Source organism: Blennius ocellaris (assembly GCF_963422515.1).
Source record: "Blennius ocellaris genome assembly, chromosome: 17".
Classification (NCBI taxonomy): domain Eukaryota; kingdom Metazoa; phylum Chordata; class Actinopteri; order Blenniiformes; family Blenniidae; genus Blennius; species Blennius ocellaris.
Genome location: NC_137666.1, coordinates 11,684,846 through 11,705,346, shown reverse-complemented (window position 1 = coordinate 11,705,346; position 20,501 = coordinate 11,684,846). Strand labels below are relative to the sequence as shown.

The window sequence follows — 20,501 nt, the reverse complement described above, 5'->3', positions numbered from 1 at the left end:
TAGTGTTGTCCTGACAAGATATAGTTATAAAAGTTAATAACAAGTCACACTGAAGGGTAATAATACCAACCCCAGGTGGTGTTGGAACCCACAGCCTTCTCACTGAGTCAATCGGGCAAACCACTGCTCTTCACCCTGCTTTCAGAATGACAACAAAGAACTGTTCTATTCTATTGTTTTCTATAATATATATGACTACTATATTCCATAATATGCTCTGGGAACCACTACTAAAGTCCCTGACAGGAAAATGCTAAAATAAGGCAATCACTGCAGGTTTATGTTTGTGATTCTTAAAAAAAACAGTTTCACATGGGAGTATTACAGTTACAATAATCGTTTTTTTTTATTGTTTTTTTTTTCTTTACATATTTTATGTATAACAGGTGAACTACTACACTGATGTACAGTTTTGTTATGTTTCAAAAATATCTTTTGACGTGCATCACTTAAAATCCTGACCTTTGACATAAGACTGTTCGAGGGACAATTGAAGGCACCACCAGCCTTTCGAAGGAGGCGGGTTCTCGTGTCGCTGCCCTGCAACCGTCCAATCAGAGAGTAGATCTTCTCCTAGCAACTCCAATCAGAGGAGAGGGACTGCCTGGTTGCGAAGGTAGTGGTCTTGGTGGTGTTCTGGAAGAAGCAAGTGTTTCCTATGGGCTTGCTGGCTGTCAGGCTCAGTAACAACACTCTGCCCTGCATTTCGTGTCCAGTTTGAACGCCGATCTAAGCGGCGTTCCGTCGTTTTCTTATACATGTTAGTCTAGTGCATGTCGCTACTGCAAATAGGCTTGGGAGGTCAGCCCAACCCGGTCTTGAAAAGCATCTTTCAACAAAATAGGGGCACGAAATTACGATGCCATCCCCGATGGAGGGATCTTCCAGAGAAGGTGACCTGTTTACTGTGAAACATGAGCTGAAAAATGGTAAGTTAGCTGTGAGCCTGTGGAACTTCATCCTGTGTGGTATTTGTCTTTTGAGGGGACACGTGTAAATGAGGGGGGGAGATAATGTTAGCTGGCTAGCATAGATCGAGCAACTGTCACTGTTTGTAGTCGGCGCTAACGTCAACGTTGCTCAAGTTTAAAAATGGCAGAGGGAGACTAACATTACCCGGCTGTCATTAATAGTTATAACGTTGCGTTGCTCGCCTTGTTGCCAAGCGCTAACCGCTATCGTTACTTATTAACCCGCATTCAAGCCAGGTAAGTACATTAGCGTAAGCTAGTTGTTATCATGTAACTAGGTTTGATCGGATCGCACGCGGTGATTTTTTTATTATTATAATTTTTTTTTACCAAGTTTATGCTTTTGCCAACACCGCAACTTAGATAGAATCATCGGCTATGTCCCCCCCCCCCCCCCCCCCCCGTTATTATCCGCATTTGTTAGCAGTCACAGCTAACTTATCCATAGTCAACGATGAGCAGCTGCAATGATGCCAAGTCAGAAACGCTAACGTTAGCCTGCTTTCTGCATTTTACACAAAAGGTTCACATCCAGTGTAACCCGAGGCGACCTTGGTTTGTGTAACAGAGGAAGCCTGTTAAATACACTCGTCTCCTCGCTGACCCCGTTAACTCCACGCACTCTCCAACCAGCCTCTGCTACATGATCCTTTATGATAAAATGATGTAAACTTTTAGCACGTCCAAGCTACCCTGCTCAAAGTATAGATAAGACTTTATCTATACTTATACTATACTATACTATATTACATTAGCAATGTAATAGACTACAGGACAGAAAAGCCAGGTAGAGATTGATTGAAGTTAGGAAGCACGACATAAATACTGAAAATAAAATGAACAAAAATAAATAAATACTCCCATCAACATGCTTACACATGTGCTCATGGAAATAAACTGAAATATATAGAAAAGTTTGCACATAATCACAGGAACACATCAAAAATTCTACGCAGCAAGTTAATTGACTCACAATTGAGTGCACAAATCCATGCTGCTTCCTATTATATTACTCTTGTTGTTTTATATATATAGACATTTCTTTCCTTTTTGTTGCACAATTTTTTTTTACGCATTGTACACAGTGCATTGGACTTTAAAAGCTCTTACTTGCTTTTTTACTGCTGGCATTCTCTGTGGACAGCACAGAAAGAATTGTATTAACATGATTTGCATGTTCTTCTGATTTGCATGTGAGGCAGTAAACATTGAAACTTCATTTAGAAGTATTTCGCAAGCCAATCCCTTCTAAAGTTTGGATATAAACCGTCAAAGCAAATGACTGCCCCTTTTAGAGTCTTGACCGCACATGAGGACACATGCAAGGCCTTTGGCTGTCTCTGACAGCCCACAGGGATCAGAGGGAAACTATGAATCAAATTAAAACGAATGTGCATGTTGCATGTAATACGGCTGCTCTGCTTTTATCTTCCCGGTGGAAGCTTTACCTTTCCTCAGTGCTTGTTGCGCTTTCAATTTTTACCGTGTTTGCTCGCAGTTAAACATTGTACCAATAGCGAAACAGCTAGAATGGTGCAGAACGGTTAGAGTATTTCTTCTCAAAATCTTGCCGCATCCTTTTCTTGTTTGGAAATGTGTCAGTTTTGGGGAGGATCGTGTTCAACCCAGGGCTTGGCCTTTCACAATTGCCCTACTTTCGCATGGGGCTTCCCACTGTATAATAATTGCCCAGCCATGGTTCAGGGTGTACTGTGAAATACCATCTGCTTAATTCATAGAACAACAACATTTCTGTAATAATAAAGGGGTAGAGTCAGGTGAGTTGGAATAGTATTTAAAGTCATCTTCAGATAAATTATAAATAGAACTTAAAGCCAAGGGAGTGTAATGCAGGAAAAAACTAGAGCGATGTATTGAATGATATTTTAAGGTGAAGCAATGTTGACACAGTCCAATGCACGAGAATCAACAGGAAATACTGATTGAACTCCCGAATGTTTATAACTGAGACGTCATTGATGGTGCTGAGTGGAGTGTTTCAGAGCAGAGGGCCGCTGAATGAAGCTGCACTCTTCTTTAGTTGCAACTGGTTTATAATGACATAGTGCTGCTGTTCAGGCTGCAACATGACTGTGCTAAACCCTGATTTACTGCCCAGCCCTAACTATGCAGTCTGTCTACTTGTCACTCAGGTTTTTTGGGTTTTTTTTTAATGGTTTTTTTTTTTGTGTGTGAAAAACTTTACACAGCATTTAAACAGCCATTTTAAACCTATCGCTACAATGGCCCTCGCTGAAGCACGAACCCAGTGTAGACAGTAATGTTGAATAACAAGTATAGACATTGTTATTTTGTTCTTCCATCACCAAGACAATTACAATTAAAAAAAGACGAGTGATTTTGCTCGCATTATTCTTGAAATAATACAGAGACAGCAGATTTGTTAAACGAGTTGTAGTCACATGACGTACTACACTAAAAGGCTTATTCGTAGACAGTAAGTTTAGAAATCTGTTATATTGTGGTTTGATCACTCATGCTGTCCATTGTGGAAAGCATTTTGTAAAGCACATTTCCCTCCTGTAAATGGAAGAGCTTCCTCTTGTCCCGCAGTACGACATCATCTGGTTAGACACCCCTGTCAGTCTATTAATAAACACCCAACTCAAACTTGGCCATGACAAGAGGGTGAGCCTGGCAGGAGTGTTACATAACTCCAATCTCTGACCTCAAATTTGAAGGACAGCATTTGTTGTTTTTTTGAAATGATAAGGTCTGGACTCAAACTGGCGAAGAGTTGGAAGCATTTCATCTCCTGCGTTGTAGGAGAAGATTAAATCAGCCGCTTTAATTGCTCAGTAGCTTATTTCCAGAGTGCGAGACAGAAGGAATGTGTTCACTACAATGGATGCGTGCCTGTCTAAAAGTGTGCCATGCTCAGTCAGCTGGACTGGCAGGCCATGATTTAGAAAGACACGGGGAGACATCAGGCAGGGTGTGCTGAATTCATTGAGGATATTGTGAAGAAGATAATGACCTTTTGCTGGTAAATGTTGCAGGGAGGATTATGCTGTACTGTTGCATATTTCAGAGGGTGGTTTATGTTGAGCCGGACTTGTTTTTCATGTTTTACATTAGAACATGTACATACACTGCACGTTGTTGTCTTTGCCCAAGGTGTTTTTATTTGATACAAACAAACTTCCGGCTTGCAATCAGCCTACACTGTTGATCCTCAAGTGTGAATCTCACCTTTTTAAACTTTGAGCCAAAGAATACGATGCCTTTGAAGAACAGTTTGCAGGAAAACAAACTTTTAGCAAATGAGCCTTTTGGTTGCTGTGTAGGATGCAAATGCTTCAGTTGCAATAATTCAAGATTAAAGGGCAGTTTCTATCATTACAAAGTTCGATTGTCAACAGTATGGTGAGGATCTTCTCCCCTTTACTTCATAAAATTTGTATTCATCTGCTCTTTTGTCTTTTGGCCTTAATACACAGTATTTAACTTACACCAGGGGCGTGGAGGAGATGTAGACTTTCATATGAGCTGTCTAAATTCAAGATGAATCAGAGTAAATGGCGGAGTATCATTTGCAGACAATTAGAGTTACATTTTCTACTCCGTTTCATCCTTTTCTGGGTCATGGGGCACTAGAGCCCATCCCAGGTGACTGTGGTTTATTGAGTGCAACACAGGACAAACACAGAGAGTCCAACACACTCAGATCTTCGTCTACAGGTAATTTAGTGTGACCACTTTATTTGTGGTGGGAAACCAGAGATGCAAAGCTCTCAATGAAAACCCCAACCAGAGCTGAGAGCAGTTACCACTATGTTGCCAATGAGATTGACAGTGTAGCAGATATAAACACAAGATTTCAATTGCAGTGAGCCTCAATTGCTCTGGTTGATGAAATGTATCTACTGTGCCTTTTCAAAAATAGCTTTTTCACATGAAATGGCCTCTAATGTTTGATCTTTCTGAGTAATTGTGTGTTGTATAATCTAGCTTTACTTAAAAAAAAACAAAAAACAAAACAAAACAAAACCCATAAGCCATGTTGTATTCCCCTCTACTTCCAGCCAACCTGACGGGCCATGTGGAGAGGGTGGGCATCGAAAACTTTGAGCTTTTAAAAGTGCTGGGCACAGGAGGTGAGTAAATGACAAGCGTCCATTTGTGAGACACAGATTATGACACCGGACTGGAGAGATGGTTTGCATGCCTGTCTGACATGTGTTTTTTTTTTTGGAACGGTGAGCATTGCCGTACCAGGCATTTCTCTCCAAGGCTGTGCCGTCTGCGCTGAACTTTGCCCTCTGTCTCTGTTTGTTTTATCCACCAGCGTATGGCAAGGTGTTCCTGGTGAGGAAAGTGAGCGGCCACGATGCGGGGAAGCTCTATGCCATGAAGGTTTTGAAGAAGGCCACCATTGTACAGAAAGCCAAGACAGCCGAACACACGCGGACGGAGCGGCAAGTTCTGGAGCACATCCGCCAGTCCCCGTTTCTCGTCACACTTCACTATGCCTTCCAAACGGACACCAAGCTGCACCTCATTCTCGGTCAGGATATTTTAAAATTCAAATCCATTTCTTGCTCTGCAGATTTTTACTTGAGTTTTATATTGGTTAATCAAAGGAGAGTGGAATGTGTTTGCAAAATCAAACCCTTTACATGATTAATTTACACGATATCATCCGTTCTAGATTACGTGAATGGTGGGGAGCTCTTCACGCACTTGGTGCAAAGGGTGCGGTTTAAGGAGCAAGAAGTAGCCTTGTACAGTGGCGAGATTGTGTTGGCACTGGAACATCTGCACAAGGTATTCTTCAGATTCAGCTCAGCCACACCTGTGTCTTTAATCTAATTACTCGCCGCTGAACCTGTAGTTCATTTTCTCGTTGCAGCTTGGGATCGTCTATCGGGACCTGAAACTTGAGAATATTTTACTGGATTCCAGTGGCCATATAGTTCTCACAGACTTTGGCCTCAGTAAAGAATTCGATCAGGTACCGTTTGTTTTAGACTTTTAATCCTAAACCCCACCACAGGAAGTTCAAGTGGCAATTCTAATTTTAAACATAAACTCAGATGTTTTATTCATGTTTTCACAATGAGAGATATCGGTATGCTAAAATAAGAATTGAGTGAGAAGTTGAGTGTTTAATTGTTGCAATCTTTGTGTTACTATAAAACAGGTTGAAAGAGCTTTTTCTGTCTGTGGTACCATTGAATATATGGCTCCAGAAATAGTAGAAGGAGGAGAGTCTGGACATGACAAGGTAAGGCAACGTTTTATTGTGTAACTCGTTTGATGTGATCATGCAGTCCAAACTACCTTCTCTACTCAATGACCGCACTCTGCAGTCAAGTTTTTCTATCAGTCTTTTAAGCTAAAGTCACGGACGGGTGCCTTTCTGCATTACAGGCGGTGGACTGGTGGAGCCTCGGAGTGTTGATGTACGAGCTTTTGACTGGCGGCTCCCCCTTCACTGTTGATGGAGATGAGAACTCACACACCGACATTGCAAAGTATGCATTCCCTCTGATCATCGGCGACAGTTTTCAGCGCTTTCCCCGTCGCATTCACTGCAGAACACTGACCATATCTGAGTTTTCTCTCACAGGCGGATTTCCAAAAAGGATCCTCCTTTCCCCAAAGACATGGGACCACTGGCCAAAGACCTAATCCAGCGACTCCTCATTAAAGATCCAAAGAAGAGGCTAGGCTCAGGTCTTAATGGAGCAGAGAATGTGAAGAAACACCCTTTCTACCAGGTGAATCCCATTGTTTGCTTTGACTATTGAACAATATTCAGAACTGCTTGAATAGCTCACATTGTACACATTATATCGTAGGACACCAATGCTTAGTAAAAGAGACAATAGATGTGTATGTATAGATTTCTTTGCACATTAATAAGGATAATTTTTCAATTTTCAAAATATTTCAATGAGTGCAGGTCATTTCATTGTGTTAATGCAGATTGTGAATCTTTTTTTTTTTCCCCCTGCAGAAAATAAATTGGGAGGATTTGGCAGCGAAGAAGGTGCCTGCGCCGTTCAAGCCAGTGATTCGGGACGAGCTGGACGTCAGCAACTTTGCAGACGAGTTCACAGAGATGGACCCCACCTACTCCCCGGCAGCTCTGCCTCAGAACTGTGACCGTATCTTCCAGGTGAGAGATGGGGGAAGGGATGTTAGACAACCACACAATGTTTTGTCGTGACTCGTGGGTTTTGTTGTTTGCAGACAGTAATACTCCCGTGTGTTTCTCGCGGGTCATTTTGCACAGAACGGCATTTAGATCAGCATCTGTTTCGTGTTTCGTGTTTGTCCGGGCTTTGGTTTGCAGGCAGTGTGAAATGTTGACACGGATGGAAAAAAAAAAATCGCATTATACATTACCCACTTTTTGTCTGTGACTATATTTGACATACTCCACAGCAATTGAAGTAATCAAGTGAAGTTTTGAATGTCCTCAAAAGGTTGCTGTAAGTCAACATGAGTCTGTCTGTGTGCATTGGTATTCAAATTGACTAAAGGGCCTTTTATTGAAGTAATTGCTGCCATATGCAGCTCTTATTGAAGTAACAGATGTGAATGACTATTTTTGATGTAGCTTTGAACCATAATATGGCCCACAACTCCATGCCAGCTGATGGCTGTCTGATGTATTGCATGAAATTTCAACTCTGATTGCCTTCTGGATCCTTGAGCTCAGTAGATCAATAGATCCATTAACGGGCTTCTCTCATGGAATAAAAGGTTACACTCTGAGAGCATCACCACGTCTGTCTCGGTTACGCCTTCAGTCTTTGATTGCCAACTTCATCTTGGCTTTTTTCGCTCTCAGCTGCCATTCACATAGTCTGAAATTTTGTGGTCTTTATAATTTGCAAGCCTAGCAATCTCTGAGATAACGACAGCAATCCCAGTTTTTAACCGTGCACTTGCTCCCCCGCAGTGCCTCACAAAACAAAATTAAAATTGCATTAAGAGCGCCAAGATGTAATTTCACAGCAGAGCAATCAAATATTCAAGCCCGGCAATTTAGGGCATCTCATTCATTCAACATCCATCCTTCCGTCCATCCATTGCTGTCACTACATACCACACAGCTGTGTGTGTGTCTGAGAAAAGGGAGAGAGATAGTGATTGATGCCAGCTCAAAGCTCTGGGCTTCCCACAGCTGGAATTATGCAGGCAGAGCTTCACAATGACAGGTCTAACAATAGGAACAGCTGGACAGCCACTGTTAATCACAAATGCACGGAATTGGCGTCACTGTGAAGCGGACAGGATTGTGCGACGTTGTGGCGTCTGACGAAAACTGTCAACAGTTTTCATAACAACTCCTTTTCCTGGAGCTTTTAAAAGGAAGTTTCCATTTCGTCTGTCCATACCGTCCTCCTCGTATGTTCCGTTTGCGTTAAATGTAAACAAGGACATCTTGTCTGTTTCTGTGATCAGGGGTATTCTTTCATGGCCCCCTCCATCCTGTTTAAGAGGAATGTGGTGATGGACGACCCCATCCAGCTGTGTGGGGGCTCTGAGAGGCCAGGCTCTGCTGCGGTGGCCCGCAGCGCCATGATGAAGGTAAGATGAATGGACTTGGATCCCCCAGCACAAACACACTTAAGCTAATGGCTGCTGTCACAGATTTTTTTTTTTTTCCCTCCTTCTCTATTTTGCCACAACATTTTTTTTTTTCCCCTGCTGCGGTTGTTTTATTGAACTCAAATTCAGTTTTCAGGCATGACTTTGTTTATTCAGTGACATGAATTTGACTCTTGAAAAGAGAGGAAGAAGCTTTTTTGTTTTCTTGCTCAGTTTTAGGCTTTCTTGCCTGGATACTTTCTGTTGTTGTTTGTGTTTTTGAATATAGTTATTCTACCTTATCTATTATAACACATTTTTTATTTATAAGCAATGGGTGCTGTAATGAGTCTTGAGGTTGAAGCAGAATTCATTCACTGACTAATTAAGGAACACTTAAACTATAAACTAAAAAGCCTTTTATAAAGTTATCTACCATTTCATTTTGAGATATTTGTGAATCCTTGTAGATTCACATATATAATAAGGTTGTTCATTGTTGCATAAATTTGTCCTGTAATCTTCAGTATGTCGAATCGTGTACATGTAGATTCTCAGTGCCTCGTTCTCAGGTTTCACATTTCTCATTTTATCTTCAACATTACACAACAGGGGAAGTCTCCTGGCTTCCTCCTTTAAACGTTTTCTGTTGACTGCAGCAGATAATTGAGATTATGGTCAAAAGCATTGAGAGTTATAAGACAAGTAAAGTAAATGGGGCTGAGCCTTTTTTGGTTTTTGTCAGGAGTTCAATAACTAGATTTCTGATTTTAAGGATAATTCGAAAATACAAACTTTAATTGTGCCTTTGTATAGAGATGCACAAGGATGAGGAATGTAAGAAAAAAAAAAGATCTTGGCCAAAAACATAATCAGTGTTTACCTGACTACAGATGTGATGTTATTTTTATACAAACAGCCAAATAATTTGACTTGCAAAATGTATAAGAAATGCAGGAAGTGACACAGCTTTCATTTCTAATATCTGCGAGATTTAAGAAAAATATCGTCTTCAGTTTATTTGGTATATTAAAAGACGGAGGATCATAAAAAAAAAAAAAAAGAAGACCAGATGCAGGTACTGCAGAACTTCTTTGAAACATACTTTAAGTTTTCACGCGTGTCTTGTTTCTATTGCAGGACTCTCCTTTCTATATTGGCTACGAGATGGACCTGAAGGACAGCGCTCTGGGAGAGGGAAGCTTCTCCATCTGTAGACGGTGCACACACAAGAAGACGGGACAGAAATACGCTGTCAAGATTGTCAGCAAGAGGTACAAGCTAACGGGCTTTTTTATTGTGTTTGTAGTTCAAATGGCTTTGTCAGACCGGCTCTCTAATCTGCTCTCTAACCTGGCAGAAACTGGGCCTATGTGCGCCAACTGAATAAAACCTGGGAAAAAAGTCATATCAGAAATGTTCTATTGAAATTAAAAAGTAGATAACAGACTTTATTTTCTCTATTGCTTTGTTTTAGATTGTGAGATGTGTGGTAAACTTGCACAACTCTGATGGTCGTTTTTGCTGGTGACTTCTTCCTTGCTCACTGCCTCAAACTACACCCCTCTGCTGACAGTGTAGCACCAAATGCTACGACTCTAATATCACTGATCTGCACTCAGGCTACATTTAGACTGACATACACCACATATGTCAGTGCTGTAAGGGTAAATCACGCAGAATCACTTTGTTTTTTTTTTTTTTAAGTCCTCTTCTCAAAATCTATAGGAAAACTACACTGTTGGTGCACGATTTTATTTGAGTCATCATTTCCTGTTCTGTCCTAGATAACAACATTAATCAGATTTTTGTAGAGGAAATTGCCTCATATAGGGTTTTACATCTTAACATCCAAAGGAGCTTTTTTGAAAATTTGTATGGTGCCAGCAAACAAGTTTAACCTTCAAAAATGAACTATGCACAGCTATAGTTTTGCCTTATCTACTGAAAGAGTAGTTGATGTTGTGTTTTTCAATTTAATAACTGCATGCAGAAAATACTGACTGTTCATTGTTGCTTTTAGCTGTTGAGTTCTGGACAAGGCAGGTGACACAGCAGGAAGTAATGGATATTTCAGTTAACAGAATAGAGTGCCCCTATGGTAGATAGTTTGCAGTACAATCCTTTTGAAAATGTCACAAACAAAACTGTTAATGCCCATGTCCATTTTATGAAAGCCACAACAGAGAGGCTGAAGAGCTGCATGATGCACCAGAACCGTGGGTTGCACACCCTTTGCCTTGTGTAAGAAATGCTACCCACACACAATCAAAGTGAATTGTCAGAATGATCTAGGGTGTGTTCTGATATTGCACGAAAAGTAATAAGTCGATGCTTGCTCTGTGCACTTTCTGGGAATGCTCCGTCCTCTGTTCTAAATCCTGTTATTGCTTCTGGAAAATCTTTGTATGTTGTTCGGACAGTCAATTCAAAGGCACTTTTATATTCGGTAAAATCACAGCAAAAAAAACAAAACGAAAAGCCTCCTTAGATATCTGTATGAGAGTCCATCATATAAAAGTAAATTTTTTATTTTCCTGTTTGTGTATTTATTTTGTGTTTTGTATCTGCTTGTGTTTGCTGTAGAATGGAGGCACAGACACAGCGGGAAATAGCAGCCCTGAAGTTGTGTGACGGCCACCCCAATATTGTCAAGTTGCATGAAATTTACCATGATCAGGTAAAGTTAATTGTGGAAGGTGTCATTTACACCCCCCCCCCCCCCCCCCCCCGCCCGCCGCATGAATTCTGTTTTGTGTCGTTCTCCATAGTGCCTTTGTGAACTGTAGCCTCATTAAGTCTGGGAACTGGGACAAGGCAAATTAATGGGAATGCTAGTAGCCCTGCAGCTGCCTCTGTCTCTTCACATATTGCACCTTGAACATTTGTGTGTGCTCGATATTTCACAGCAGATTTATTTCTAAACTGCAGCTGTGCAAACAGCCATTTTCTACCACTGAATAGAAACACTGTGGATTCACTTGTGTTGCTAATCGAGCCGCACACTTAAGCCAAAGTGAGTGTGCATAATCCAAATGCGGTTTACCCCGGTTATTGGAAAGGTGTGTCCGCTTTTCTGACTGTGCGCAGGTTCATTAGCCCCGGTCCTTCATGCCCAGGAGCACCACTTTAGTCCTGATGAGCTCAGTGGGGTTATTACTGTACCTCACAGGCCTGTGACCCAGATCAAAGCGGCGCTGCCTCACCTCGCCTCAGCTGCGTCCTGCCTTTGTTCCCCACATTTAGCCCTAATGAGAAACTCTACCCTGCTACCCAGACATATTATTCTCTTCCCAATTTGTTTGGCCCCTTCTACTTTTACTCAATGTCATTACAGTTTGATCTCGGCATTATAACATCACGGATGAGGTGTTTAGTTTTTTCCCTCTCTCAATATTTACTTTTCTTCCGAGAAAATTTCTTGGCCACCGATTCTCACATCAGCACGCCTCTTGTTTTCAGCTTGCAGTTCAGTTTGTGAAAACAAGATTGATAATATGTTACAAAACACAATGATTGTCAATATTTGTGAATTGCAAAACATCTCGGAGTGTTTTCCTGGTCCGTGCTCCTTCAAAAAGCACGCCAAAGAATAAATGTTGGGAATGGGTGTAACAAGCCGGGAAACATTTAACTATATTCTGGTTGTGTTTGTGTGCTTGCTGTAGCTCCACACGTACTTGGTCCTTGAGCTGCTTGGCGGAGGGGAGTTGCTGGAGAGGATCCGCAGGAAGCAACATTTCAGTGAGACGGAGGCCAGCCGCATCATGCGCAAACTGGTGTCTGCTGTCAGTCACATGCATGACGTAGGAGTGGTACACAGGGACCTTAAACCGGAGGTATTGGACGTGTACTCAGCAGGGCTGCTGTTAAAGAATCTTCACTGTCAGATACAGTCTTTGTTGCAAATGTAGACTGACTAGGCCTTTTGATTCTATAGTAGAATTACTGTGTTTTTCTGAACTTTCTACGATCTGTCCTATTCTCCTTGTGACTGCAATTTTCTCCAAAACAAGAGTAAAATTGTTTGACATGGGTCAGAAGTACCTGGTCAGTCTTGATGTACAATTTAGCCTGCTCTTGAGAATACCCGTTCTGTTGAGAAAGAAAGAAAGAAAGAAAGGGAAAAAAAAAAAAAGATTACTGTCTGTGTCTCGAATTGTTTTGTAGAACCTGCTCTTCACTGATGAGAGCGAGAACTCCGAGATAAAAATCATAGACTTCGGCTTTGCTCGCCTCAAACCACCAGACAATCAGCTGCTGAAGACTCCCTGCTTCACCCTGCAGTATGCCGCACCAGAGATACTCAAATATGATGGCTACGATGAGTCCTGTGACCTGTGGAGCCTTGGTGTCATTCTGGTGAGTGGGTGAGCCATGTTCAGCTTCAAACAAAATACTGCCAGTTGTACCAATGTGAGTTTTACATTCATTCAACAGTATGTGTGTGTGTGTGTGTGTGTAAAGATATCTCACTACTTATAAAGTTAGGTAATAAATTATGTGACACGTGATTTTGGTCCGTGGGAATTTGAGCTTGAGATGCCCTGAAGGAGGAGATTGGGATTCTGTGTAATGAGCAATTGAGAGTAACGGAACATTTTCTCCCTGTTGCTTGTAATAATTTCATTTGATTATGAAATTTTGGAGCCTCACAGTCGGGTAGTGGTTAGCACTGTCGTCTCAGCAAGAATTCAATTCAGTTTGAGGGCTTGAGGTCCTTTCTGTCCGGAGTTTTCATGATCTTCTTGTGCCTATCGGTGTGAACGTTGAACATGTATTTAGCTGGAGACCAGTTCAGGTTGAATTGTGGGCTTGTGTAGAGTTTGCGTGTTCTCCCTGGGTATGGCGTGTATAGAATTGAGTTGGCTGGTTCAATGAACTCCTTTATAGTTTACACCTAAATTTTAATTTGGACTCATACAGATTGATTTGTAGCATCTTCTTCACAGATATGTGTAGTTGGCTTGCTTGGAAACGCCAGAACATATAATATTCAAATGGTAACATGTTGATTGGAGGACAATATAAGTTTATCTATCTTAAGCAAAATAATAAAACCAAAAGCACAATATATTTAAAAGCTGGAGTTTATCTTCAGTCTTGCCTTGTCATGTCTAAAATATGTACTGAAACTTGTGCGTCAGCCTGATGATACGATCCCCCTCAGTCTCTAATGGTAGTAAATAACACATCATTGATTACCTCTATTCACGAGCGTCTGTCTTTGTGCCTGCAGTCTTAGCAAGTATAGGCTGACTTTAGACTGAGACTCTCCACAATGCCTCGGGAAAGTGACCTGATTATTTAAATTCATAATTTATACACATCTTTTCAAAAATCCACACACTTTATATCCCCCTCCCCCCCCAAAAAAAAGAAAATGCTGTTGAGAGAAGTGTTTCTGAAACCAAATTAAGGTTTAATCAGAAGCTCCATACACTGTTGATTTGTTTGTGTTATCCATTTTATGGATTAAATGTTTTCTGCAGGCCGTTCTGATTGAGCAATCAGCTGTTATTTGAACTGGTTTGGTCTCGAGTTTTAAGCTTCCCGTATGTGTGAATGCATGCCCCACATGCATATACAGTATGTAAGAGGGTGTGCACTTGATGGGATAGTCATCTCCTTCCTTCGTTCAGAACTACAACCTTGAGCCTCCCGCGTCGAGCTGACACAGTTTTAGAGCTCGCGCCTCTAAATGAGGACCGAGCTGGTGAAAGCTGCACTGGTATGAGCCACTGCTCCCGAGCAGAGGAAATGCCAATTCTCATTCAACCTTTTCCCCGCGTGGAGTAGAAAATATTAAGAGGAGAGGTAGTGAAGATAAGGAGAGGGCACACGGGGGAGCGGTTAGTTGATAGAGATTCCTCTCCATGGCCAGTCATCCGTACAGAACCCGGGCTCTCTGTGTGCAAGTGCCGCTTCGCACCGTTGCCCCCTTGGGGGATGTGGTAGTAGTGGGCCCCGTGGAGCTTTGATGAAATGGCTACTGACAAGCTATGTGCACAATGGCCTTGAAGCAAAGTGGGCTGAGACTGAGAGGCAAGCAGAGAGAGAGAGAGAGAGAGAGAGAGAGAGAGAGAGAGAGAGAGAGAGAGAGCGAGAGAGAGAGAGAGAGAGAGAGAGAGAGAGAGAGAGAGAGAGAGAGAGAGACGTGATCACGGCAGATCCTCCACTGGCAAAACGCCTCTTCTTAACTACTGTCATTTTAATGAGAATTGGGAGGGCAGGCATAAGCAGGTCAAGGTGAGTGTGTCCTGCTCATTCAGCTGAGCACAGACTGCTCTCCTCTCTAATGCTGGTTCCACCACAGTCAAAAAACATGCAGCAGAACAGTGACAAAATGTTGCAGTCAAGGCGGGTCAAAAGCGCTTTCAAAAGCATGTTGTTATTTTAACAATGGATGTGTTGAAACATTAATGCCGAGTGACTTTTGTAGCTCATTGCACGCTCTATGGAAGAGATGCCAAAAGATGCGTGCACGATTTTCCGGACCACGCATTAACAGAACGGTGAGCTCAGACTCATTATTTGTCCTTTTTCTAAGTTCAAGTGGCCTTCCTTCATTTGCAGTACACCATGCTGTCCGGCCAGGTGCCTTTTCAATGCCAGGAGAAGAGTGTGACCCACACCAGTGCTGAGGAAATTATGAAGAAAATCAAACAGGGAGACTTCTCTTTTGAAGGGGAAGCCTGGAGAAACGTGTCCCAGCAGGCGAAGGACCTGATACAAGGTGAGGACTGGACTTTTATTACTACGTAGAATTTAATTCAGACCACATCACAAAGCATTTTAAAGCTCTGTGCACTGAATATTTTGAATGCGAGCCATGGAGGTGCGATGAGTAAATTCAGAGCATACAGATAAGATAAGATCAGAAACAAACAGCAAACATAGATAAACAGCTCTGTTGGAATTGCATGCAATCTCATATTTAATAGTACACACAGAGGTAGTTCAGCATATTGCAGATGTCAATAAAGTTTATATATCCACCTATTATTCAATGAATTCTGATTAATCTTTCCAGGATTAAAAAGCTTTAGTCTGTGTTTTAAAATCTTTCTTGGCCATCAGGACACTGCATGATGTTCTAGTTCAAGAGCTCCCACTTTGTTTATTTTGGTGACGGAAGCATTAACCTACAAAACAGCTCACAGAGGCTGATCTACCTCGGGATCAAATCACTTCCTCCTTGCAGCTTTCTCACTCGCAGCTCACCTTTTATTTGACCCCCCCCCCCACACACTTTTTAAAAGCGCAAGGGTAATTATCTACACCTTATTCCTGCAGAGCTGCTGACGGTGGACCCGAATAAGAGGATTAAAATGTCTGGCCTGCGTTACAATGCCTGGCTTCAGGACGACAGCCAGCTGTCCTCCAACCCACTCATGACCCCGGACATTCTCGGCTCCTCCACTGCCTCCGTCCACACTTACGTCAAAGCCACCTTTAATGTAAGAAAGCAACAGAAGCTGGTTGTGCAGTGGGTCAGAACAAACCAACTGGTGATTCAATTTGGGTTGTTTTGAACAACTGCTGTTCACACTATCAACCTGCTGCTCCATTCCTCCGAAGCTGAAAGACAAAAGAGTGCTTTCACAAAGAGAGAGGGAAATTATTTATTGTTTAAATCATCATTAATGCACACAGGAGACAGAAAGTTTTGTTTTGCCTTCGTATGTTGGAAACAAATAGAAACAGTCTTTGACACTGAACAGTTATTTCTGTGATTTGCTGACTGAATAGTGAAACGAAGTTATTTGCTCTAAATATACAATAAGAAATATGAGCTTCTGCTAAGTGTTATGCCAAATTCATTTGCGTAAACATGCCCAATCATTAAAAAGATTACAGATGTACTGCATTTTGTGAATAGGTTAGTTTACCAATGAGCCGAGAATTCTGCTTCTCTTCTGTTTGTCAGTGCCAAAGCAGTCTGTGACGTGATAGATTGAGACGTGATGAATGTGTAATTTAGAATATAATCTATTCACAGAAGTCCTCCTAATGAACTCGCCACTCATTTTGTTTTGTTTTGTTCGTATCCCAGGCATTTAACAAGTGTAAGCGGGAAGGTTTCCGCCTGCAGACGGTGGACAAAGCGCCACTCGCGAAGAGGAGGAAGATGAAAAAGACAAGTACCAGCACAGAGACCCGCAGCAGTTCCAGCGAGAGCACCCATTCTTCGTCCTCCTCCTCTCAGTCTCAGGAGAAGACTTTTACGGAGGGCGATGCCAATCCTCAGCCCTCCTCCAGCAGCACTCCTCTCACCACCCCCGTCAACACACCGGTGTCACTGGGAACAGACTCGAGCCACCAACCACCTCCTCCGGCTTTTCACTTTTCAGAAGGACAGTGAAGCGAACGCAAAGTCCGGATTTAGACGGACCGGCGAACCGAAGGATGGCGCGAGCAGCAGCTCGCTTCTTTTCCTCTGTCCCTGGCAGCTTCTCTGCCTCTGGCTCAAATTGCATGGATGGCGGCTCGTCTCCAAAACCAAGCATGCAGAAGGAGCAGCAGCCGTCACCTCAATATCAACCAGTTAATGTGTCATCACTAGCAATAGCCAATCCTTTCTTTCTCTCTGACGTTCACACACAAGACTGTATTAATCAGGGACCTGCACCAGGAAGAAATCGTCACTGGTGACCTAAATGAAAAAGGGCTGCTCTACTACTGCCCCCCCCCATCCCCCGTCCCCCGTCCCCCGTCCCCTGTCCAGACAGACAATGGAGGGACCTTTAACGCTCATCATGAATCTGACCTCTCCATTCACCTGTCTTTGTCCTTGTCTCCAGAGGTTTTTAAAGGGAAAGTCGTAGCGTTTACACCTCGGATGCTTTGTATTTTTAGTCTTAGGGGTGGGGGGGGAGGAAAAAAAAAAAAAAAGCAGCGTAACATAACGTGGGTCCACTTCTCTATTCTGGGAAGTATCTGTAAGATGGGACTGGTTATTTATATGTGAATTTACAGACTGAAATGTATTTATGATAAGCTATATTGTTAACTTATTTATGGTTCAGAGGGATCTGAAAAGAAATAACTGATACAGTAAGTCCTTAAAAAAAAAAATACTGAAAATATTTTGTTTAAGTGAATGTGTGTGTTCCCCTAGAGCTCAAATGACTGTTCCGTTGCAGACTGACAGTCATTCATACCTTTCTGTGGTTACGTTCCGCATCAATGCCTTGAGTGGGGCACTAAGACAGAAATATACATTTTAAGATAATTGTCGGCACAAAGAGATTATATCCATTAGTTGTTTACAGTGCATCACTTTCACTTTGAGTCCTTTGTTGGATTTTGAAATGATTTATGGAGGCTGGTGTGGAAACATCTTTTATTTTTTTTTTGGTTTTGTTTTAGGAACAAGCAAATGTGGATGTATGATGTTCAGCCAAATCTGTTGTGTTATTATTTAGGGAATTCTTGCTGCCTGGAGGGATGTGACCCTTCAAGAACAGCCATATTTAGACTTGTTTTGCTCTAATGTGGGCAGTATGACTACTACAAGACTCGGCACTGCTGCTGTTCCACATCTTGAGTCAGTATTTAGTCCAGCAGTGGATTTGCCTTGTGCCATAGGAGACTTTAATTGTCTCATTAACACTCCGACCAATTGGATTGAGTAGAAAGTCCCAAGTGGAAAATTGTGCTGAGCTTAGTGCGAGGTGAATACGCAGAGATGGCCTGAGTTTTCTCAGATCCAAGATGCCAAAGGTTGCTAGCGAAAAGTGACCTCCTTTTCATTGATAAAACTAAATATTTGAACATGGAAGGCTTATGTGCCAAAAAAACCCATATATATACATTTGAATCAGGTAAAGCTGAGTTTGAATCAATATTAGGACATTGCAAGGCAATATAGCACAAAACATTGCTTGTATCACTTACCGAGTCTTAAAACGACTGCAGTAGATTCATCCTGAATGAAGGTTTCTGAGGACAAACCTCAAGAAATCTCTTTGTCGCTGTCCTTGCTCTACTTACCGCGTGTTATTGCATGACTGAAATGGTGATCATCGCACTGTGTGACACTTTGAGGCAGATATCTGGTTAGTATTTAAGTCCTCAGTGCATAACGTGGACTGAAACATCAACCACTTTCTTCTTTCTTCGTTTATATTTGTGTTTCTTTGGCAGATTTTTGTTTTGTTTACTTAAACATTTGGATATCTCCTGAAATTTTACGAACGGAGGTTGATGTACCAAAACTCCCTTTATACAATAGCATTGTAAAATCCCTGTTTTTTTGTTTGTTTTTTTTTTAAGTATATGTTTGCCTGTTTTAATGGTATTGATATTTTGGTACTGAACAGTTTGTAAAGCTGCCTAAAAACAGTTGATCCTGCTAATTCCGGATGTAATTTCTTCGTTGAGCTGTCGTGTGCATTTAAACACACTCCCTCATTCTCTTCCATTTAAATGCACTCTGATTCAGAACCAAAGCATTGACTTTAAGGTAGCTGCTTTAAGCTGCATGGGATTTATTTTCCTTTCATGCAAATATGCAAAGAAATGCTTCATATATCACACTTTGTTTTGTCCAGTCAGTAAAATATGTTGTATGTGTCCAGCTGAGATGTATCTTTTCTTTTTGTAATAGTCTGTGGTGTGTGTGTGTGTGTATGTGTGTGTGTGTGTTCTTTTTTCTTTTGTAAAGAATCTGTGTATCCATGTCTGGTACATTATCACGCTTAAAACTATGCATCTATTTTGCTGTCGTGTCGATGCTGTCTCATCAAATGCGTTTAAACACAATACAAACAAGGGCATCATACATACATATGCTGTATGCCTGCTCCCATAGAACACAGCAAAGTATAGATCCATAGCCCATATGAAAGAGCTGGAATCCTTGAAGCGAAACACTACAAAGCTCTTGTCTAACTTAGTTCGCATGAGTTCCCCGTTGCTGCCTCATTAAGCCTCTTTTCTTTTGTTTGGGTGTATTAATAGCTCAAGTGGAGGAAGAGGAAGAGTGTCCTATATTGAGCTCCCCTCTGGGAGCCCGGCTCTATTAGTTGATGCACTGCAGTGCTGTTTGTTCCAAAGAAAATACCGTTCTCCACTCACTGCCTCTGTGGGACCCAGCTCACTTTCTTTGTTGGGAAAATAACCGCGCATCACAGGAAAGGGTTGGTTTTGTACCAGCGTCTCTCGGGGCTGATCCTGAGAACCCCCCCACACACACACACACACACACACACACACACACCCACCTACCCTCTCCTTTGATAAGCAGTGTGTTTCTGGAGCCGCTGAGGAAGAGGGAGTGAAAGGGAGGGAGGCTGGTTTTGATTTTAGGTCCTGTTGTCTTTGATGCTGGGTTGTTTTGCTTTTTGTTTTGTTTTTTGTTTATCCAGGAATTTTAATCAAAGTTCCTTTTCTGCCTACAGTGCTTCCTCTTTTTCAAGCCAAAAACATCACACCTAATGAGCTGAGCCTTTGTATATTTACGGACAATAATTGTTAACCATCTTGCTGCCCAAAGAAATTGGATTGAGGAATTTGTGTCACGTATGGGATTAGAAGACAGATACTGGCAGAGCGGCATCCCGCACTGAACGCACAGTTTCGGCTGATCTTTGCGGCTCATATTTCTTTCCTGCTTTTCTTTATTCCTACTTTTTGGGCGAATCCACCTGGAGCTGTCCATGGTGCTGAATGTCCCTACCTTCTGTTGATAATAAAACAGTAATAAAGTGCAATGGCATGATCGTTTAAAGGGGCGCTACGTGAAATTGGAGTCATACCTCAGTTGTAGATTTGGTGGCGGTGTTGATGCTACTTCAGTTTTTTCTTAACCTGGCTTCAAGAGGTTTGCCCTTTTAACTTGTATTTTTCAGTTGGTGGGTGCATTCAACCAGATTGAGTTCAATAGATAGACTTCGCCAAACCTATGTAGATGACATCACTTTGCAGTCCCAAAATACTCAGACATTTTTGTTTTACTTG

The 20,501-nt window shown here is 41.9% G+C and overlaps 1 protein-coding gene across 2 annotated transcripts; it reads left to right on the top strand.

The window, feature by feature from the left end:
• Positions 1 to 662: 662 nt before the first annotated feature.
• rps6ka5 (ribosomal protein S6 kinase, polypeptide 5) lies at positions 663 to 19,756 on the top strand. Of its 2 annotated transcripts, XM_080513169.1 has the most exons (17): positions 663 to 929; positions 5,018 to 5,089; positions 5,281 to 5,499; positions 5,644 to 5,759; positions 5,845 to 5,946; positions 6,136 to 6,219; positions 6,366 to 6,469; positions 6,565 to 6,715; positions 6,955 to 7,116; positions 8,412 to 8,537; positions 9,678 to 9,811; positions 11,124 to 11,217; positions 12,206 to 12,376; positions 12,708 to 12,899; positions 15,114 to 15,273; positions 15,834 to 15,997; positions 16,594 to 19,756. In XM_080513169.1, the coding sequence occupies exons 1-17, from the start codon at positions 860 to 862 to the stop codon at positions 16,900 to 16,902; spliced, it is 2,430 nt and encodes an 809-aa protein (XP_080369295.1). In that variant the 5' UTR covers positions 663 to 859; the 3' UTR covers positions 16,903 to 19,756. The 2 variants fall into 2 exon arrangements, with proteins under 2 accessions (XP_080369295.1, XP_080369296.1); XM_080513170.1 differs by lacking the exons at positions 15,114 to 15,273; positions 15,834 to 15,997; positions 16,594 to 19,756 and having other exon boundaries at positions 12,787 to 12,854.
• Positions 19,757 to 20,501: the final 745 nt, after the last annotated feature.